Below are 19,377 nucleotides of genomic sequence, written 5' to 3'. Positions count from 1 at the left end.
GAAAAGCTACTCCTGAGATTTTTGACTTCATGTATTAAGATCTTAGGATACTTTAATCACAGTACTTATAATGAATCTTCTAATTGGAGCCATTTTAAGGGGGCGGCCTACCCAGGTAATTGCCTGGAGGTTCAATCCAGAAAGAGCACTAAAACATTTTATCATTGGAAATGTAATAAGGAGAAAAGATATATTTAATAGAATTCTCTGGTAGAAGAGTTCAGCATGTGGCTGGAAGCGTACTTTGATATGTGGCCTTTTGTGGGTGGTAAGATGACTGCACCTCCCTTCTTCCCCACTCCCCTCTAAGGGTATATCACATTACCACATTATAAAGAAGTTGGATTCAAGTAAGTGCAGGGACTTCTTCTTGATGAGGATATATAAATCTAGACCAGAACAAAATGATCACAATAGTGAAGAGAGACATGCCCTTTCTACCCTTTAACACTCAGCCATTCCTTTGAACAGACATTGAATGATTATTAGGGAGTATATAGCATAGAAAAGACGCCAAATTAATAATCTGATCTGGTGAGACAAAGTAGCACCCTATTTCAGAATTCTTTCCGTTGTAAAAAACAAAAAGAAGCTCTCTCTCAAAAAACAAAATCAAAAAACTTGCGGGGTGCGGGGGCAGGGGAATGGAGGGAAGGACTTATGGAAGATCTGAAGTGCAGTACGGATGAAACGAGGGCTCGTGGGAAGAGGCAGTAGGTAGGAAGCTGATTAAACAGTCTTAAAAGTTACATTAAGTGTTTTAAAGTCTTTTTGTGGGTGAGTTCTACCCAATTCTTCAAGGAAATTGAACCCTGGACTCTGTCCGGCGATTTTTCTGACCATCTTGACTCAGCATCTTCCCTCATTGTTTATCAGCACGTTAGGGGGGCCATCAAGCTTCCTTCTGTCTACTTGCTCTGCCTTGGCGTTTCACTTCTTCCTAGAGATCAGATTTCCCTGACTTTTTAGCATGGCCCTCTGAGCGCTGTTATTTCACTTTTCCCCCCTCCCCCGCCCCCCAACTCTCCCAATTCTGCAGTCCGTGACCTTCAGGTGCCCTTCAAAGTCAGGAAAAACTCGGCAAGGTGGGTACTTGTAGGGCATTAGTAATTCAAAGAGGTGTCAAACAACCTCACCATTAGATGGGAACAATAGCTTACTTAACACCCATATTTAGATTGTTCCGCCACAACAACTCTGGGGAACGGTTTTATTTGCGGCGGTTTTCTCCATCCACAGCCACCGAGTGAAGGGCAGCGTAAGAATCTTCCCGAATGCTCCAGTCACGCGTCCCGGCCGCCTCTTCTTCCTCGCCGCCACTTCCCCAGGCCAGGCCCGCGGATAACCCCTTAGTCGCGAGCGAGCTCTAGCCAGTCGGCAGGGACCTAGCCGGGGAGGGAAGGCTAGACGCGGAGCTGAGCGGGGCCAGGCCGCGGGGCTGCAGGCCGGGGGGTGGGGGGGGGCGCCGTTGGGCGCCGTCGCCGAGCGGACGGAAGGCGCGGGCGGAAGGCGGTCGCACTAGTAGGCAGGGGGGCACCGCTGGGGCGGGGCTTCGGCGCGTCGGGGGCGGGGCCCCCGTGCCGGTCACGTGACGGCCCCGGCTGTAGCGGCGGCGGCCGCGGCGTCTTAAGCGGCGCCCAGTGCAGGATGGTGCTGGAGGCTGAGTCGGCCGTGGTGGCGGCGGCGTCGTTGGCGGCAGTGGGAGTGGGTGCGGCGGCAGCGGCGGCGGCGCCCGCGGGTGGTATAAAATGGCGGATTTCGAAGAGTTGAGGGTAAGCGGGGGCGCGGGAGTGGAGAGCGGAGGCCGCGGGGGAGGGGATGGGAGGGGAGGTGGGGAAGCCGCCAAGTCGCCGGCCGCCGCCTGCTCCTGCCTCAGGGGCCGGTTAGCGGAGCCCGGAGTCCCGGCCCGCTGACGAACGGGCTCCTAGCGCGCGGGGGAGGGGAGCGGGCCGGCTGAGGGCGCGCGGGCGGCGCGGGGGCGGCGGGCCTGGGCCGCTGCGAGCCGGCCCCTGAGTGCTGCCGGCGGTCCGCACACCTGGCGCTGGGGGCCGGGGCGCCCTCCGGGAGGGGCACGTGGGGTCCCGACATCCCTGTTCGCGGTGAGGGCCGAGGTGGAAAGCAGCGTTTGATCTCCCACCTTCGCTGGGGTGTACGTGTCTGTGGCGATTCACAAGTCTGCACGCTACTCACTTGGTGAAGGACTGTTTTCTGAAAGGTGAAGTTGCTTTAGGAATCTCTCCTCCTCTTGTGGCTGATGCTACGTTTAGTCAGGTCTGTCACGAGAAAAGGCCCCTTCCTCCCACCCATGCCTCCTAACAGCTTCGAGAGAATCCTGCCTTCTATTATCGGCCTTAAACCTCGATATTTTTTAGTGCTTTAGTAAGAAATCTGTAAAGTCCATGTTGTGAGGTTTGTGCACCCCTTTTACTCTTGAGGAAAAAAATTTTTTTTTCTTAGTAGCCTTGAAACAAGATCATAACTTTATTGTTGATACCTTTGTATAGTAGAGGTTTGGAATAGGGGGTAGAACAGAAGAGACTTTTTTATCCCCAGACTCATAACCTTCAAAGTCTTTGACTAAAAACTAAGTGTGACGAACGAGCCGGGTTTATTTTGTATGTATCACTGAATTACTGGCGACATCAATGAGATGTTTACGGACGGAAACCGTGATTTTTTAAAAAAGGCATTTTAAGGTAGAGACGAGTGTGAACTTGAAATTAAATTTACTGCCATCCGTTTGTGTAACACTTATGGTGTTAGAGTGTCTTAAATAAGGAGGAGGAATCCGATAAAAGGTTCAGTTTGTATGTTTATTATTGTTTTCCTTGAAGGACGGGATGGGGGAAGGATATTGAAGTTACCTGCTTGGTAGACGAGCAAAAGAACGTATGTTCTGCTCTTAACGGAGATTGTTAGAGTTTGCAGAGTGCTTGCCTTATTCCCTCCTGCTGTTTCAAAAATAATTATTTAGTTCCCGGTAAAGACATATACTAGTTTATGCAGAGAACCATGGTCGTAGGTGAAGGGTGTTCATACTTGGTAAGTGTAAGGGTTTCAGTGGCTCAGAGCCCCAGCTGTAGAGCTTTTAACACCTGTGGAGCTTTTGAAACCAGGAGGCCTAAGCTTCACCTTTGTAAATTCCTGCGCTAGATTTAGGATGGGTTGAGAGGATGAATTCTGAAGTTATATTTATTTTTACCTGCAATCTAGTTTTAATTTTTGTGTAGTAACAGATGCATACAAGTTTTCTAAGGTGTTTTTTTTTTTTTTTTTTTAATGAAAACTTTCCAGGATTTATATTAGACTCTTGGGAATGTTGTTGATCAAAGCTTAATGTAAAGCGGAGAATTTACTCGCTGTTACAGCAGAAAAAGCAGTCAGTGCTCAGGTTGGAGTGCAACTGGCAAGTGGTAGAAACCAAAGAAGCTCTTTTTCTCATTCTTTCTGCCTTCCCCTCTCTCTGTTTTGTTTTGTGGATCAGCTTCAACATCTCTTCCTGTAAATCAGCTAGCTGTCTTTACTTTTTGCATTTGTTAGAAGATGACCCCTCCCCCACAATTCATATGAAGTGCCCAACAAAGACTAACTGGGGAGAATTTTTAGAGGAGAGAAGGGTACAGGCTGGGCACAAGTAGTAAGCATTATCCACTTTTCTACTTAACTGCTCTGTGCAGATCCATGTTACCCTACACTTGATGAACAAACGGTAATGATGATGATGGTATATACCCATTTTCATAGTGGTTATTCCATGCCTGGTTCTGGTCTAAGCCTTTTTTTCTATACTTATTTAATTCTCACAATTTTTTGAAGAAATTGAAGCACGGAGAGGCTAACCTGACCTAAATTACACAGCTTGAGACTTGAAAAGCTGAGATTTTTAATCTTAGACATGTAGCATTAGAGTCTTTGCTTTTCAAAGCCCAGGCTACACTGCTTTGTTCTGGTACCTTGGGGTCTAGGTGGAACTCCTAGCCATCATCCTGCGATTGATCCTGAATTAACTGATCATCTCCTGTGTGACATTATAATAGAGGAAGAAAAACAGACTAAAAAACTGATTAGAAAGAAAGAAAAGGGGAAGAAATCATCTTGGATTCTCAAAATGTTAGGTAAATTATAGGACCAGGAAAAATTATGGGCATTAGTTTGTTGGCTAACTTCTTGGCAGTAGAGGAAATGGTCAGCCGATCTGGATGCCACATATTTGGCTGCTGATATGCCACAGGGAGAATTTCCATAATGCTTCAGGGCCAGTTATTTTGGACAAGTATAACCAGAGCAGTTCACATCCTGGCTAGTGCTGCATCTAGACTGAAGGTAGGGAATTTTGTGAAAGGTCATCCTCAGTGTGGTTTGGTGACCCTTGTGCCTTTGCTTTTTAGACGTGTGTGTGTAGGGGGTGGTTATTTGATGAAGCAACTCTGTTAAGGGGTTGCCTGACCATTTCGGTTTTGGAGACTGCTATGTGAGCCAGTATAAGAAGAGATCTTGTTTGATATAGCAGAATATGGCAGCTCTGTACTTTGTTGCCTTTCAGTCCAGGTGACCAGAATACCAGCCCACCTCTCTTGCAGTTCTTCTGGGAGAGAGAATCTGATTGACTGAGTTTAGGTCAGTCTCTACTTCTGTTCTAATCATCTATAGCCAGGGGCTTAGAGTCACATCACACAAACCTCATCAGCAGATTATCCTGATGGGTTGAAGGAAAGGAAGTGGGGATGTTCTCTGAAAAGGGAAAATGTGGCCTGTGTACGCAAGGATGATTACAATAACGTGTTATATATTAGAATCTTTCAAAGTGCCAGATAAGAAATTACTCAATTTGCCAGTTGCTTATTATTATTATTTGAGATGAGCTGCCCAGGCTCTGTTGCCCAGGCTGGAGTGCAGTGATGCCATCTCAGATCACTGCAAACTCTGCCTTGCGGGTTCAAGTGACTCTCCTGTTTCAGCCTCCCGAGTAGCTGGGGTTACGGACACCTGCCACCATGCAGGCTAATTTTTTGTGTTTTTAGTAGAGGGGGGGTTTCACCATGTTGGCCAGGCTGATCTCAAACTACTGACCTTGTGATCTGCCCACCTCAGCCTCCCAAAGTGCTGGGATTACAGCCACGAGCCACCACCCCAGGCCGCCAGTTGCTTATTTATAGCATCTATGTTGTTAGGAGTTGAAAGAGTGATTAGTTTGTGAATGAACAGATTTTGAATTAATTAGTTGTGAATTAATTAATGGGGACAAGATCATAAGATTCGAAGGCTGGAACTTCTGTCACTGCAGCTTTGCTCCTTCAAAATTGGTCTGGAGGGCAGGGCGTGGTAGCTCACACCTGTAATTCCAGCACTTTGAGAGACAGGAGGATCGCTTGAGGCCAGAAGTTCTGGGTAACATTAGCTCTGATTCTGACACTGCACTCCAGCCTGAGCCACAGAGGGAGATCCTGTAGGAGTTGATTTTCTGGCATTACTTACTTCTTCTTTAACCAGAGGAGCTTTTTCTTTACCCTTGTATTTCTATGTTTCCAATACTGTGACCTACTGGTGGCAGTCCTTCACAAAAAGGTCCCTGCTGCACTTTAACCTGGTTAATCTACTTTCCCTGCTTCTCATAACTCAATAGAGAGGAGGGAGATCAATTGTAGTGACTTTTTTTTTAAAAGATCTCCCTTCTGTATTCTTCATCCCCTTCTTTTTATGCATTGAAAATTTGCTCTGCATGTGTCTCAGAATGAGAGTGAATGTGCATGCAAGAAGTTGTGCATTTGTCCTAGTGAGAGAGCCAGTGATGACAACGTAATAAATAGTAGGTAAACCAGAACGTTTACCAAACTGGATAAATCTGTTATATCATAATTTGAAGGTCAGATTTGGGTCTTTCATGCTGAGAAGCTTAAGTAATTCTGTAACAGAAAGTCTTCTGTCTGGCAGGCTTCAGTGTTTGGTTCCCTTACACCTCCCAGGAGTCACCATCCTGATAACTTAAAGTGCTGTTAGGATGCAGAGGGAGAATGGGAAGTTAATGAGGGATTTGAGGTTGGAGGTCCTCTCTCTATTTATTGGGCAGGGAAAAAGACTAATAGATACGATGGAATCCTCCATATGATTCAAAGCTATTATGGGACAGCAACTGAAATTTCCAAGACTTCACCTGAGATCATGTCTGTGAAAGCACATTCAAAACAAAATATATTTAAAGTGAAGTAGGCTGGACGCAGTGGCTCAAGCCTGTAATTCTAGCATTTTAGGAGGCTGAGGCGGGCAGATCACCTGATGTCATGTTTTTTATTCTTTCAATTCCATTTCTCATGGTTTTTCTTTTTGTTTAAGTCTCACTGTGTCCCCCAGGCCAGGGTGCAGTGGCATGATCCCGGCTCACTGCAACCTCCGCCTCCCATGCTCAAGCAATTCTCCTGCCTCAGCCTCCTGAGTAGCTGAGATTACCGATGCCGACCACCATGCCTAGCTAATTTTTGTATTTTTTGTAGAGATGGGGTTTCACCATGTTGGCCAGGCTGGTCTAGAACTCCTGACTTTGTGATCCACCCACTTTGGCCTCCCAGAGTGCTGGGCTTACAGGCGGGAGCCACCTCGCCTGGCCTCCACTTCTCATGCTTTTAAAATGAAAGCAATATTTGTGCAGGCAGTACTGAAAAAATTCCAAATAGTGAAAGTCTTCTTTTTTCCATTAAGTCCTACTCCCATTACAACTGCTTTTAACCTTTTTTGTTTGTTTTTAGGGTTTTATTGTTGTTAATTCCAAAAGTCTAAAAATATTATACCACACCTTTCTATATATATTTTTTCAACTCAAGAAAATATTTCTTAACTCTTTGGTAGATAAGAAATTTAGGTCATTTTCCACCTGTCCTAGACTTTGATTTCTACCAGTTACATTTTTGTTCCTAATTTTGCTATTATTTTAAACTTTTTATTATAAATTTCTGTTTCTTGACCTATCATTTTTAGATAGTACATTTGGCCCTTCATGTCTGTGAATGACTTACCTGTGGTTTCAACCAACCTGGATAAAAATATTCGGAAAAAAAGGTTGGTTACATCTCTACTGAACATGTACAGACTGTTTTCCTTGTCACTATTTCCTAAACAGTATAACAACTATTTACATAGCGTTTGCAATATATTAGGTATTATAAGTAATCAATAAATTATTTAAAGTATGTGGGAGGATATGCATAGGTTATATGCAAATACTATGCCATTTTATATAAGGAACTTGAGCATCCTTGGATTTTGGTATCTGCAGAGGACCCTGATACCAGCTCCTTATGAATACTGAGAGACAACTGTATTTTCTCACTTCCTGGTCTTTCAGAAAAAGGTATAACACCCATCCCTTTCCTTTTGGGATTTAAAAGCCAAACCTTCCCTTTGATTTTTCCTCCTCCCCTCCCAGCCTTTGTTTTCTTTTTTTGTTTTTTTTTGAGGTGGAATTTCACCCTTGTTGCCCAGGCTGGAGTGCAATGGCGTGATCTTGGCTCATTGCAACCTCCGCCTTCTGGGTTCAAGCAATTCTCCAGCCTCAGCCTCCCAAGTAGCTGGGATTACAGGTGCCTACAACCTCGCCCAGCTAATTTTTGTATTTCCAATAGAGACAGGGTTTCACCATGTTGGTCAGGCTGGTCCCGAATCCTGACCTCAGGTGACTCACCCGCCTCAGCCTCCCGAAGTGCTGGGATTACAGTTGTGAGCCACTGTGCCCGGCCTCAGCCTTTATTTTCTGTTAGTACTGTTACGTTGTCAAGATTTATAGCATTTATGTAACGTTTTTGTAACTCTTCTAAGTTTTCTTCTACAGGAAAATTCTAGAAATTGAGTACTAATAACCAATCTTTTAAATATGTATGTTGACATGAGTATTAGTTACTGTAGAACCAAGTACTGTGGAGCCATAGAGGAACTTTTATGTTATTAAATCTGTGATCCTAAAAAGAGAAATATAACAAAGTCGGCCGGGCGTGGTGGCTCATGCCTGTAATCCCAGCACTTTGGGAGGCTGACTGGGTGGATCACCTGAGGTCAGGAGTTCAAGACCAGCCTGGCCAACATGATGAAACCCCGTCTCTACTAAAAGTACAAAAATTAGCTGGGCGTGGTGGTGGCACCTGTAATCTCAGCTACTCCTGAGGGAGGTTGGTTGAGGCAGGAGAATTGCTTGAACCCGGGAGGAGGAGGTTGTAGAGCCAAGATTGTGCCACTGTACTCCAGCCTGGGTGACAGAGCATAACTCCGTCTCAAAAAAAAAAAAAAGAAGAAAAGAGATATAACAAAGTCCTGCTTGAATGAGGAACGCTCACTGAAGTTATTTTTAAAATTTAACATTATAACGGGTTCTTACCTTGTAACCATTCAGCTTTTCTTGGTAAACTTTTGGAGTCATTGCCTGCCTTTTCTAATTTGGGAAGCTTTGTAGACCTGTTACCCAGCTGTCATCCTGGGATTACTTCACATTGTCTCCTGGGTTAGATCTGTTGTTATTTAGATCCCATGTTTTTCTCTTTTAGATGACTTTTTAATTTTACAGGAATACAGTTTTAAATAGTTATTTCTTGAAGGATGTGCTAGTGATAAACTTTCTAAGTTCTTGAGTGTTGAAAATGGCTTGCCTTTGTTCCTGATTGAAAATTTACATGTGGAATTATAAATTCCTCAGAACTTTGAAAGCTTTGCTGGAACACTTGCAGATCTGATGGTTATTTTCTTGTAGTAAATCTTTGGGATTTATTTACATTCTGGAAGGTTTCTTTGATTTTGTCTTTGAACTTTTCTATAAAATTTATTTCAGTAGTTATCTACTTAATTTATAAGAGCTCTTCTATCATCTTTTTTCATTTTTCTTTCTTTTTAAATAGCAACCTGTCCTCAATTTATGGGGAAATAACCTTGAATTTCTCTGATGCTAATTTCTCTAGGGTTCTTGAAACACTTCTCTGAGTTGGTAACTCTAGTAGTGGGTTTGTATTTAGGTATACCATACTAATTTTTGTTTTTTAAATGTTTAATTTCTCTAGGATTCTTGAAACACTTCTGAATTGGTAACTCTAGTAGTGGGTTTGTATTTAGGTATGCCATACTAATTTTTGTTTTTTAAATGTTTTAAGTTATTTGAGAAGTGTAGCAGATTATAACAGGTAAGGTGTATGTAAACAAACGTGCATATAACTACCAGCCAATTTAATACATCATTAATGAAGGTTTAGCATGGTGCTCTTTACTGATCACGTCCACCACTCCCATGCCCACCTTCACCAATGAGAGTAACCACTGTGCTGAATTTTGGATTTGTCATTCCTTGTCCGTCTTTATACTTTTAACATATATACATGTGTAAAATTTATTTATTTAGAGATGGAGTCTCACTCTTGTTCCCCCAGCTGGAGTGCAATGGCATGATCTTGGCTCACCGCAGCCTTCGCCTCCTGGGTTCAAGCAATTTTCCTGCCTCAGCCTTCCAAGCAGCTGGGATTACAGGCATGTGCCACCACGCCTGGCTACTTTTGTATTGTTAGCAGAGACAAGGTTTCTCCATGTTGGTCGGGCTGGTCTCAAGCTCCCAACTTCAGGTGATCCACCCACCTTGGTCTCCCAAAGTGCTGGGTTTACAGGCGTGAGCTACCGTGCCCAGCTAAATTTATTTTTAAGTTTAAACATTTTTGTGTAAGTGGAATAATGCTATTAGTATTTGGGATTTTTGTTTGTTTGTTTATCATTGTTTTTGATTTTCCATTGTATGAATATACTCCAATTTATTCATTCTCTTGGTGGGGAAAATTTGGGTAGTTTTCATTTTTTTCTATTACACATCCCCATATCCCTTCTCTATATTTCTTAAATCTAGTAAGATTGAAAATGGAAAAAAAAATTGTAAATTTTTACCAAACTTACCTTGCAGAAAAACCCTGACCTGCACTAATATTGTAATCTTCGTTGATCTCACTTAGTGTGAATATTTGTGTGTTTCACTGTAGAGATTCTAGGAATAGAATTGGTGGTGCTTAAGAAGAATATGTGCATATTATTTTCCAAAGAGGGTGGTATCAGTATATGTTCTCTCCAGCAACGCAGAAGTTTTCATTACTCAGCTTTCTTGCTAACATCTGCTTTTGTCACACTTCAGAAGGTTTTACTGGCTGGGCATGGTGGCTTACGCCACCTAACACTTCGGGAGGCCACAGTGGATGGCTTGGGACCAGGAGTTTGAAACAGCCTGGGTAAAATGGTGAAACCCCATCAATACCAAAAAAAAAAAAAAAAAAAAAAAAATTAGCTTAGCATAGTGGCACACACCTGTAGTTCTAGCTACTTGGCAGGCTGAGGTGGGAGGATCACCTGAAGCCAGGAAATCAAGGCTTCAGTGAGCTGTGATCATGCCATTGCACTCCAGCCTGGGCAACAGAGTGAGACCTTGTCTCAAAAAAAAGTTTTTACCCGTAAGTATAAAATACCACGTTTTAGTTTTATTTTCTTTTGCTGGTGAGTTTGAGCATCTTTTACTATACTGATAATCATTCTGTCTTCTTCTCAGATTTCTATTCATGTCTTTTATGCATGTTTGTACTAGATTTTTTAAAAAAATTATTTCTTACTGATTTTTAATAGTTCTAACAGTTGGATGTATGTGGTGCAAATTTCTCCTTTCAGTTGGGCTCATTTTTAAATTCTATTTTTTTATTTTTGTTTTTGAGGCGGAGTCTTGCTCTGTTGCCCGGGCTGGAGTGCATCGGTGTGATCTTGGCTCACTGCATCCTCCGCCTTCGAAGTTCAAGCAATTCTCCTCCCTCAGTCTCCCAAGTAGCTGTGATTACAGGCACCCACCTCCATGCCGGCTAATTTTTATACTTTTAGTCGAGACAGGGTTTCACCATGTTGGTCAGGCTGGTCTCGAACTCCTGATCGCAGGTGATCGATCTGCCCTCCCAAACTGCTGGGATTACAGGCATGAGCCACTAAGCCCTGCCTTATGTGTTTTTGATGAGTAGAAGTTCTTAAATTTTATATGATTGCATTTATCAGGCTTTTGTTTATGGATAGTGCTTTTGAATCTTGTTGAAGAAATTTTTTAACAGAGTTCTTGAAGATATTTTCCATTATTGTGAAAGTACAAGATGTAGGTTTTTTCCCCCCACCTTTTCTCATTTAAGGTTTTAGTCCACCTGGAGTTGATTTTATATGTAGGGTGAAGTGGTGACCAAGATGCATGTTTTTTCCTCAAAGAATATTAAATTGTTCCATCACCTTTCATGCAGATTTTTTTCTGCACTGGTTTGGATGCCATCATACATCTGTGCTTTGGTTCTGGACTCTGGGCTGTTAGTCTGTTTTTATAGAAATTGTTACAGAGTTACAGTAACTAAAATAAAATGATTATGCTTCAGCGTAAACAAACTTCTTGCCTGGTAAGGTGGCTCTCAAGGCTGTAATCACAGCACTTTGGGAGGCTGAGGTGGGAGTATCACTTGAATCCGGAGTTGAAGACCAGCCTGGGCAATATAATGAGACCCCGTCTGTGTGTAAAATAATATTTTTTATAAGAAAAAACCAAACTTCTTTTGATATAGCATATACATAGAAAGTATACAGATCATGAGATTATAGCTGGATGAATTTCCTCAAAATAATCATCTTGCAGGTCAAGAAAGAGAACATTACCAGCACTCTAGAGATTCCCCTCACCAGTGGATAACCTCATTCTTCCAAAATCGACCCACTATCCTAACTTTAACAGATTAGTATTGCCAGTTTATGAACTTTATATAAATGGAACCTATATAGTATATATCCAGTTGCTCCTTGGTATACTTGGGGCTTGGTTTTAGGACCAACTCTCCCAATACCAAAATTTACGTGTACTCCAGTCCTGAAGTTGGCTCTGCAGAACCCATGTATAGGAAAAGTTGGCCCTCTGTATATGTGGATATTACATCCTGCAAATACTGTATTTTTTATCTGCATTTGGTTGGAAAAAAATCTGCTTATAAGTGGACCTGCACAGTTCAAACCAGTCGACAGGATACAATTGACCCTTGACTAACACAGGTTATTGTTATTGGATAATGAATAACAATAAGTACGTTATTGTTATTCAGGGTCATCTGTTTTCTGTTTCTGTATATGCATTCTGTTTCTGGCTTTTTTCTGTTTTGTTTGCGAGATTTGTCCTTATGTTGTCTGTAGTTGTAGTTTGTTCATTCCCTTTTGCTAGTGATATGGTAGAGTTCCAGTTGCTTCATATCCTTGTCCACCCTTTTAATTTTAGACACTCTGTTGAATGTGTGTTAATTTGCATCTCCCTAATAAGTAAGGATGTCAAGCTCCTTTGAATGTGCTTATCGGCCATTTGGGTTTCTTTTGTAAAGTGGCTTGCCAAGTCTTTTACTCATTTTTATATTGGGATATCTGTCTTTTTCATACTGATTTGTGGGAGTTCATTATATATCCTGGAAACCATCTCTTGATTTTTATGTTTTGCAAATATCTTCTCTTGTTTCCCCTGCCTTGAGTCTATTCCGAGTTCTGGACTTTTAACCTCTCCATTGACCTTTCTCATTGGCAAATATCTACAGGGAAGGCATCAAGAGACAGCTTTGTAGGCTCTCCTTTCCAGAGTCTGGTGTCTCAGGTCCTTGCTGCCTTTGTAGTGCTTTCTGCATTCACACAGATTGTTATGTTTTAATATTCTATTCAGTTGTTAAGTTCCCACAGGGAAAGTTGGTCTGAAACAGTCTAGTCAGTCATTGAGGGACACAGAAGTAGCACAAGTTCTCCTGCCTTGTAGTTCTTCAAGGAACTTGGATTATGTGCTCCTCCATGTAATTTTAGAATCATATTTTCATGTTTTACACACACACACCCTTTGTTGGTATGTTGATGGGAAATGCATTGAATCTGTAAACTAGTTTGGAGAGAATTACATTTTGCTGTTAAGTTTACTTGATCATTGTAATCTCCATTTCTTTAAAAAGTTTTTTTTTTCAATGTCTTTCAATAAAGTTTTGTTATTTTCAGTTAAAGGATTGCAAATATTTTGTTAGATATATTTCTAGCAATATTATTTTTATAGCAAATCATAAATATTAACTTTTTATAATTATGCTTTGCTGGTGTATGGAAGTATAGATTTACTTTATATAACAACCTTGCTATACTCCTAATTATGATAAATTATCTTTAGATTTCTTTTGGATTTTTCTATGCAGACAGTCCTATCTGTGAATAATGACCTCTTTGTTTCCTCCTTTCCGATTCTTATGCTTTTTTTTCTTTCTTTTTCTTGTCTTAATGTGCTGGCTAGGATCTCCAGTACAATGTTGAATAGAAGCTGTGATGGGGGCATCCTGATCTTGTTCCTGATTTTAAAGGGAATGCTTTCAAAGTTTCACAGTTAAGTATGATGCTTGCTGTAGGTTTACTATAGATAATCTTTTCAGGTTAAGGATGTTCCCTTTCTTAGTTTGCTAATTTAAAAAAAATCATGAATGAATTTTATCAGAAGCTTTTTCTGCATCTTCTGAGAAAAATATGTATTTCTCTTTTGTAATCTATTAACATGCTGAGTTATATTAATTTTTTCCCAATACTTAAAATTTATGTTCTAAGTATAAATTCAACCCTTATCTATCTGTTCCTTTTTTCCATTGGACTCAGTTTGGAGATATTTAATTTAGGATTTTTGTCTCTCATAATGAGTAAAACTGGCCTGTAATTAAAAAAATAGTCCTTCTTCTGGAAGAGTTTATGTAAGATTAGAAAGATCTGTTTCTTAAATATTGGTAAAACTTGCTTATAAAATTATTATTATTATTTTCTTTGAGGAATGCTTTAATTGCTTTGGTTGTAGGACTGTTCATATTTTCAAGTTTCAAACCTGTTTTGGTAGTTCATACTTTTATAGAAAGTTGTTCATTTCATCTACATTCTTGAATTTGTAGCATTCAGTTGTTAATCTCTTTATTTTGTAGTACTTGTAGTTAATATTCCCCTTGTATTTTTTTAAAATGCTTTTTTTTCTTGATAATTTTTGGCTAAAAGTTTGCCAATTTTTAAAGATTTTTCAGAGAATCAAGTTTTTGATACTGTTGATGCTCTTTACTGTATCCTTCCCCTGTTTCATTAATTTTTGCTCTTCATTTCTTTTCTTATTTTTCTTTGGAGTTATTTCTGTTCTTTTTTTTCTAATTTCTTAAGTTAGGTGCTTGTCATTAATTTTCAGCATTTTAACATAGTTATTTAAGATCATAAAATGTCTATGTATTGCTTCCTCGTTACATGTTTTGGTATGTAATATTTCTGTTATTTTTACTTGTATTTTTCTATTTTCTACTGTGAATTCTTTAACTTATGAGCTATTTAAAAATTTAATTTCTGAACATATGAGAGTTCCTCTAGTTGATTTGGCTATTGATTTGTAATTGCATTTTGGTTAGGCAGCATGTTGGGTGATGCCAATTGGTGTGTGTAATGCCAATTCTTTGAAACATGTTTAGATTATTAAAAATGTGGTCCGTTTTTAATTATTTTTATTTGTACATGAAGAGAATATGTATTGCCCAGTTTTTGGTGCAGTTTTATATATGTACAGTATGTAGGCTTTTTAATTCTGTTGTTCAAATCTCATATCTTTTTTTTTTTTTTTAAGAGATCAGAGTTAATCTCTTACTAGAATTTTGTTCTGTTTTGTTTTTCGTTTGTTTTTGTAGTTCTACTGATTTTTAAAGCGTATTTTAACATTCCAAGGTGTAATCCTAGCACCTTGGAAGGTTGAGGTGGAAGGATCACTTGAGCCCAAGAATTTGAGACCAGCCTGGGTACCATAGTGAGACCCCATCTCTTAAAAAAAAAAAAAAGTTTAAATTTGTTACGTTTTCCTGCTGAATTGAAACTTTTCCTCTGCGTAATGACTCTTTATGTCCAGCACGGCTTTTTGTATTAAATACTACCTTTTAATATTAACGTACCTAGATTATCTTTCTTTTTTTTGAGACAGAGTCTCGAGTCTCGCTCTGTGACCCAGGCTGGAGTGCAGTGGCATGATCTCAGCTCACTGCAACCTCTGCCTCTTGGGCTCAAGCTGTTCTCCTGCCTCAGCCTCCCAAGTATCTGGGACCATGAGCATTCACCACCATGCCCGGCCAATTTTTGTATTTTTAGTATAGATGGGGGTTTCACCATGTTGGCCAGGCTGGTCTTGAACTCCTAATCTCAGGTGATCTGCCCACCTTGGCATCCCAAAGTGCTGGGATTATAGGTGTGAGCCACTGTGCCTGGCCTCCTAGATTATTTTTCTGTCAGTTTTGCCTGATTTATAAAATTTCACCTTGCCCTTACATTTTTGTGTCCTTTTATTTCAGTTTTATCTCTTTTGAATATAATGCCATTGAATTTAAGAGAATTTTAAATCTAGTCTGATAGTCTTGCTCCTTGTAATTTTAAATCAAACTTTTAATGAAGATAATTGTCAGTCCACTTGCATTTCTAGGAAATAATACAGAGACATTCCATATACTCTCTCTAGTTTTTTCCAAAGACCATAGTACAGTATCATAACCAGGATGTTGACATTGACACAATCAAGATACAGACCATTTTATCACCACAAGGATCCCTCCATCTAAAGTATTGTCATTTTATAGTCACACTTGTTCCTGTCTCATCCAGTTCCCCCACTCTCTGGGGCCCACTCAGCTTTTTCATTTCTGTGATTTTTGTCATTTCAAAAATTCATAAACAGAATCACACAGTATGCAAACTTTTGGGTATGGCTTTTTCATTCAGCATAATTCTGGAAATTCATCCAGGTTGTCATGTTTAAACATCTCATCCCTTTTTATGGCTGAATAGTTTTCCACGATATGAATTCACTATAGTTTGTTAAGGAACATCTGGGTTGTTTACAGTTTTTTGATAATTATCAATAAAAGTGCTATAAAGATTTGTGCATAGGTTTTTTTTTTTTTGGTAAACTTATGCACCAGTCTTTCTCAGAGATAAAAAATGCCCAGGAGTGCAGTTGCTGGGTTGTATGGTCATTGTATGTATAGTTTTTAAAGAACTTGCTAAACTGTTTTACAGAGTGGCTGTACCATTTTACATCCCTACCAGCAATGTATGGAGTGATCCAGTTTCTCTGCATCCTCGCCAGCATTTGGTGTTATCAGTGTTTTTCATTTTAGCCATTCTGGTAGGTATCTAGTGATATCCCAGTGAGGTTTTTATTTACATTTCCCCAATGGCTAATGATGCTGAACATTTTTTCGTGTGCTTATTTGCCATCTGTATATTCCCATCCATAGCATGTCTCTTTGTGTCTTTTGTCCTTTTTCTAATTGAATTCTTTTTTTTTCCTGTTGTGTTTTGAGAGTTCTAGGTATATTCTGGATATTAGTCCTTTGTAAGACATGTGGTTGCAAGTGTTAATATTTTCTTTGAGTCTGGTGATTGTCTTTTTATCCTTTTAAAGGGGTCTTGTCTGTTGATTGTCTTTTTATCCTTTTAAAGGGATCTTTTGTAGAGCACAAGTTTTAATTTGTGTCAAGTCCAGTGTGGCATATTTGCTTTTATGGATCTTGCTTTTAGTTTCAAATCTAATAACTCTGCCTAGTCTTAGATCCTGAAGATTTTCCTGCTTATTAAAAAAAAAAAAACAGTTTTATAGTTTTTACATTTGACTCTGTGATCCATTTGGAATTATTTTTGTATAAGGTATGAGACTTAAGTTGAAATTCATTCTTTTTTTTTTTTTTTTTTGGTCTGTGGGTGTCCATGTGATCTTGCACCACATATTGAAAGGCTGTGTTTCTTCCATTGAATTAATTTTTCACCTTCATCAAAAATTATTTGGGCATATATGTATATGACTATTTCTGGGGTCTATTTCTGTTCCCTTGATTTCTGTGTCTACCTGTCCACTAATACCATGTAGTCTATCAGTCTTAGCTAAGTTGTAAAATGGGATAGATTGATTCCTCTCCCCCTATTCTTTTATTTTTGAGATAGAGTCTTGCTGTCGCTCAGCTGGAGAATGGAGTAATCTCCATTCACTGCAGCCTCTGCCTCCCGGGTTTAAGCAGTTCCCCTGCCTCAGCCTCCTGCTAATTTTTTGTATTTTTTAGTAGAGACGGGGTCTCACCATGTCTGCCAGGATGGTCTCAATGTCCTTACCTTGTGATCCACCCACCTTGGCCTCTCAAAGTGTTGGAATTACAGGTGTGAGCCACTGCACCCGGCCTCTCTATTCTTTTTAAAAATTGTTTTGGCTCTTTTGGCTCCTCTATTAATATTTCTTTTGCTTTTCCATATAAATTTTAGAATACTCTCAGCTATATCTACAAAAAGTCTTGCTGGTATTTGGATAGGAATTATATTAAACCTCTGTATCAGTTTGGGGAAAGTTGACATCTTTAGACTATGTTGAGTTTTCCAATCCATGAAGAATTTATTTAGATTTTCTTAGATTTTTTTCAATGTTTTATAGTTTTCAGCATATAAGTCCTGTACATGTTTGTTACATTTTTACATATGCATTTAATTTTCTTTGGAGTGTTATAAATCGTGATGTTTTTAACTTTTTTTTCACATGTTCTTTGTTGGTGTATAAAGGTGTGATTAGTTTTTGTAAGTTGATTTTATATCCTGGGACCTTGCAGAACTCACAAGTTCTAGGAGTTGTTCTGTATATTTGTTGAGATTTTCCATGTAAATAATCATTCCATCTACAAATAGTTTTGTTTTTTCTTTTCAACCTCTTATTCCTTTTACTTCCGTTTCTTGTTATTCTGCTAGCTAGAAGTTTTAGTACTATGTTGAATGAGTGGTGATAGTAGGCATCTTTGCCTCAGCTCCAATATTAAAGGGAAAACAATCTTTCACCCCTGGGTATGATGTTGGCTCTAATTTTTTTTTTTTTTGTAGATATGTTTATCAAATTGAGGAAGCTCTTCTCAATTCTTGTTTTTGAGGGTTTTAAAATCATAAACAGGTGTTGAATTTGTGAAATTTTTTTTGGCATTGATTGACTTGATCATGTGATTTGTTTTTGTAGCTGTTAATATGGTGTATTTTACAGATCTAAAAATAAATGCAAAGATAAGACACAATGAAAATGCTGAGCAGCAGTGGCTTATAATGAGCCAGCCTTGCATACCAGAATAAACCCTTCACTTGGTCATGGTGCATAATGACCATGGTTTATAATTTTCTTTATATGTTGTTGAATTTTATATGCTAATGTTTTGTTAAGGATATTAATGTCTGTGTTCATGATGAATATTGGTTTGTAGTTTAATTTTTTGTGTTGTCTTTGTTTTGTTTTCTTATCATGATAATATTAGGTTTATAAAATGAATTGGAAATGTTCTCCTGTTTTCTGGAAGAAATGATATTGAATTGGTATTCTTTATTTTATTTTTATTTTTTAATATTTTTTGAGACAGTTTTGCTCTTATCACCCAGGTTGGAGTGCAGTGGCATGCTCTTGGCTCACTGCAACCTCCGCCTCTCTGCCAATTTATTTATTATTTTTGAGATGGAGTCTCGCTCTGTTGCCCAGGCAGGAGTGCAGTGGCGTGATTTCAGCTCACTGCAACTTCCGCCTCCTGGGTTCAAGTAATTTACCCGCCTCACTTGATCAAGTGATCCACCCACTTGGCCTCCCAAAGTAATCCTGAATAACGGGGATTACAGGCATGCACCCCCATGCCCTGCTAATTTTGTTTTTTGTGACAGTCTAACTTTGTTGCCCAGGCTGGCAGATTGCAGTGATGCGATCTTGGCCAACTGCCTCCTCCGCCTCCCAGGTTCAAGAGATTCTCCTGCTTCAGCCTCCTGAGTAGCTGGGATTACAGGTGCTTGCCATCACACCTGGTTAATTTTTGTATTTTTAGTAGAGACGGGGTTTCACCATGTTGGTCAGGCTGGTCTTGAACTCTTGACCTCAAGTGATCCTCCTGCCTTGGCCTCCCAATGTGCTGGGATTATAGGTGTGAGCCACCACGCCCAGCCAATTTTTGTATTTTTGACAGAGTCAAAGTTTCACCAGTTGACCAGATTGGTCTCAAACTCCTGGGCTCAAGTGATTCATCCACTTGGTCTCCCAAAGTGCATCCTTGCACCTTACTACCAATTTATATACCATCGTTGGTCAGCGTTTTCATCCTTTATAAAAAAAATTTATATTTTTCCTGATGATCTCGGTATAAGGTCTGTGTTTTCTTAACCTCACAAATTTGATACTGTTATTTCATACAGTAAAGGTTTGTTTAGTTGACTAACTCCTCCTCCATATTTGTTTTCTGTGATCAGAAACAAACATCATTCTGTGATCTTAATACTCATTCTGGGCCCAATGTGGTTTTGGGAGGC

General features: G+C 39.8%; 1 protein-coding gene across 37 annotated transcripts in view; it reads left to right on the top strand.

Annotated features, from left to right (window-relative positions):
- The first annotated feature begins 1,579 nt into the window (after nt 1-1,579).
- The window catches only part of PIAS2 (protein inhibitor of activated STAT 2), a 181,550-nt gene continuing 163,752 nt past the window's right edge, over nt 1,580-19,377 (top strand). For 16 of the 37 annotated variants that reach the window (XR_013525878.1, XR_013525879.1, XR_013525880.1 and 13 more), the window contains exon 1: nt 1,580-1,772. Coding sequence is in view for 11 of the 37 variants with exons in the window: in XM_035270958.3 (XP_035126849.1) it covers nt 1,749-1,772 (24 nt within the window). In the remaining 26 variants the exon portion in view is untranslated. Of the gene's footprint in view, nt 1,773-2,011; nt 2,216-13,312; nt 13,421-16,089; nt 16,199-19,377 lie in introns of those variants that run through there. The other 21 variants (XR_013525882.1, XM_078348081.1, XM_078348082.1 and 18 more) reach the window with 5 other exon arrangements.

The sequence above is a fragment of the Callithrix jacchus genome, chromosome 13 (assembly GCF_049354715.1).
Source record: "Callithrix jacchus isolate 240 chromosome 13, calJac240_pri, whole genome shotgun sequence".
Lineage (NCBI taxonomy): Eukaryota > Metazoa > Chordata > Mammalia > Primates > Cebidae > Callithrix > Callithrix jacchus.
This window is presented reverse-complemented; position numbering and strand designations above follow the sequence as displayed.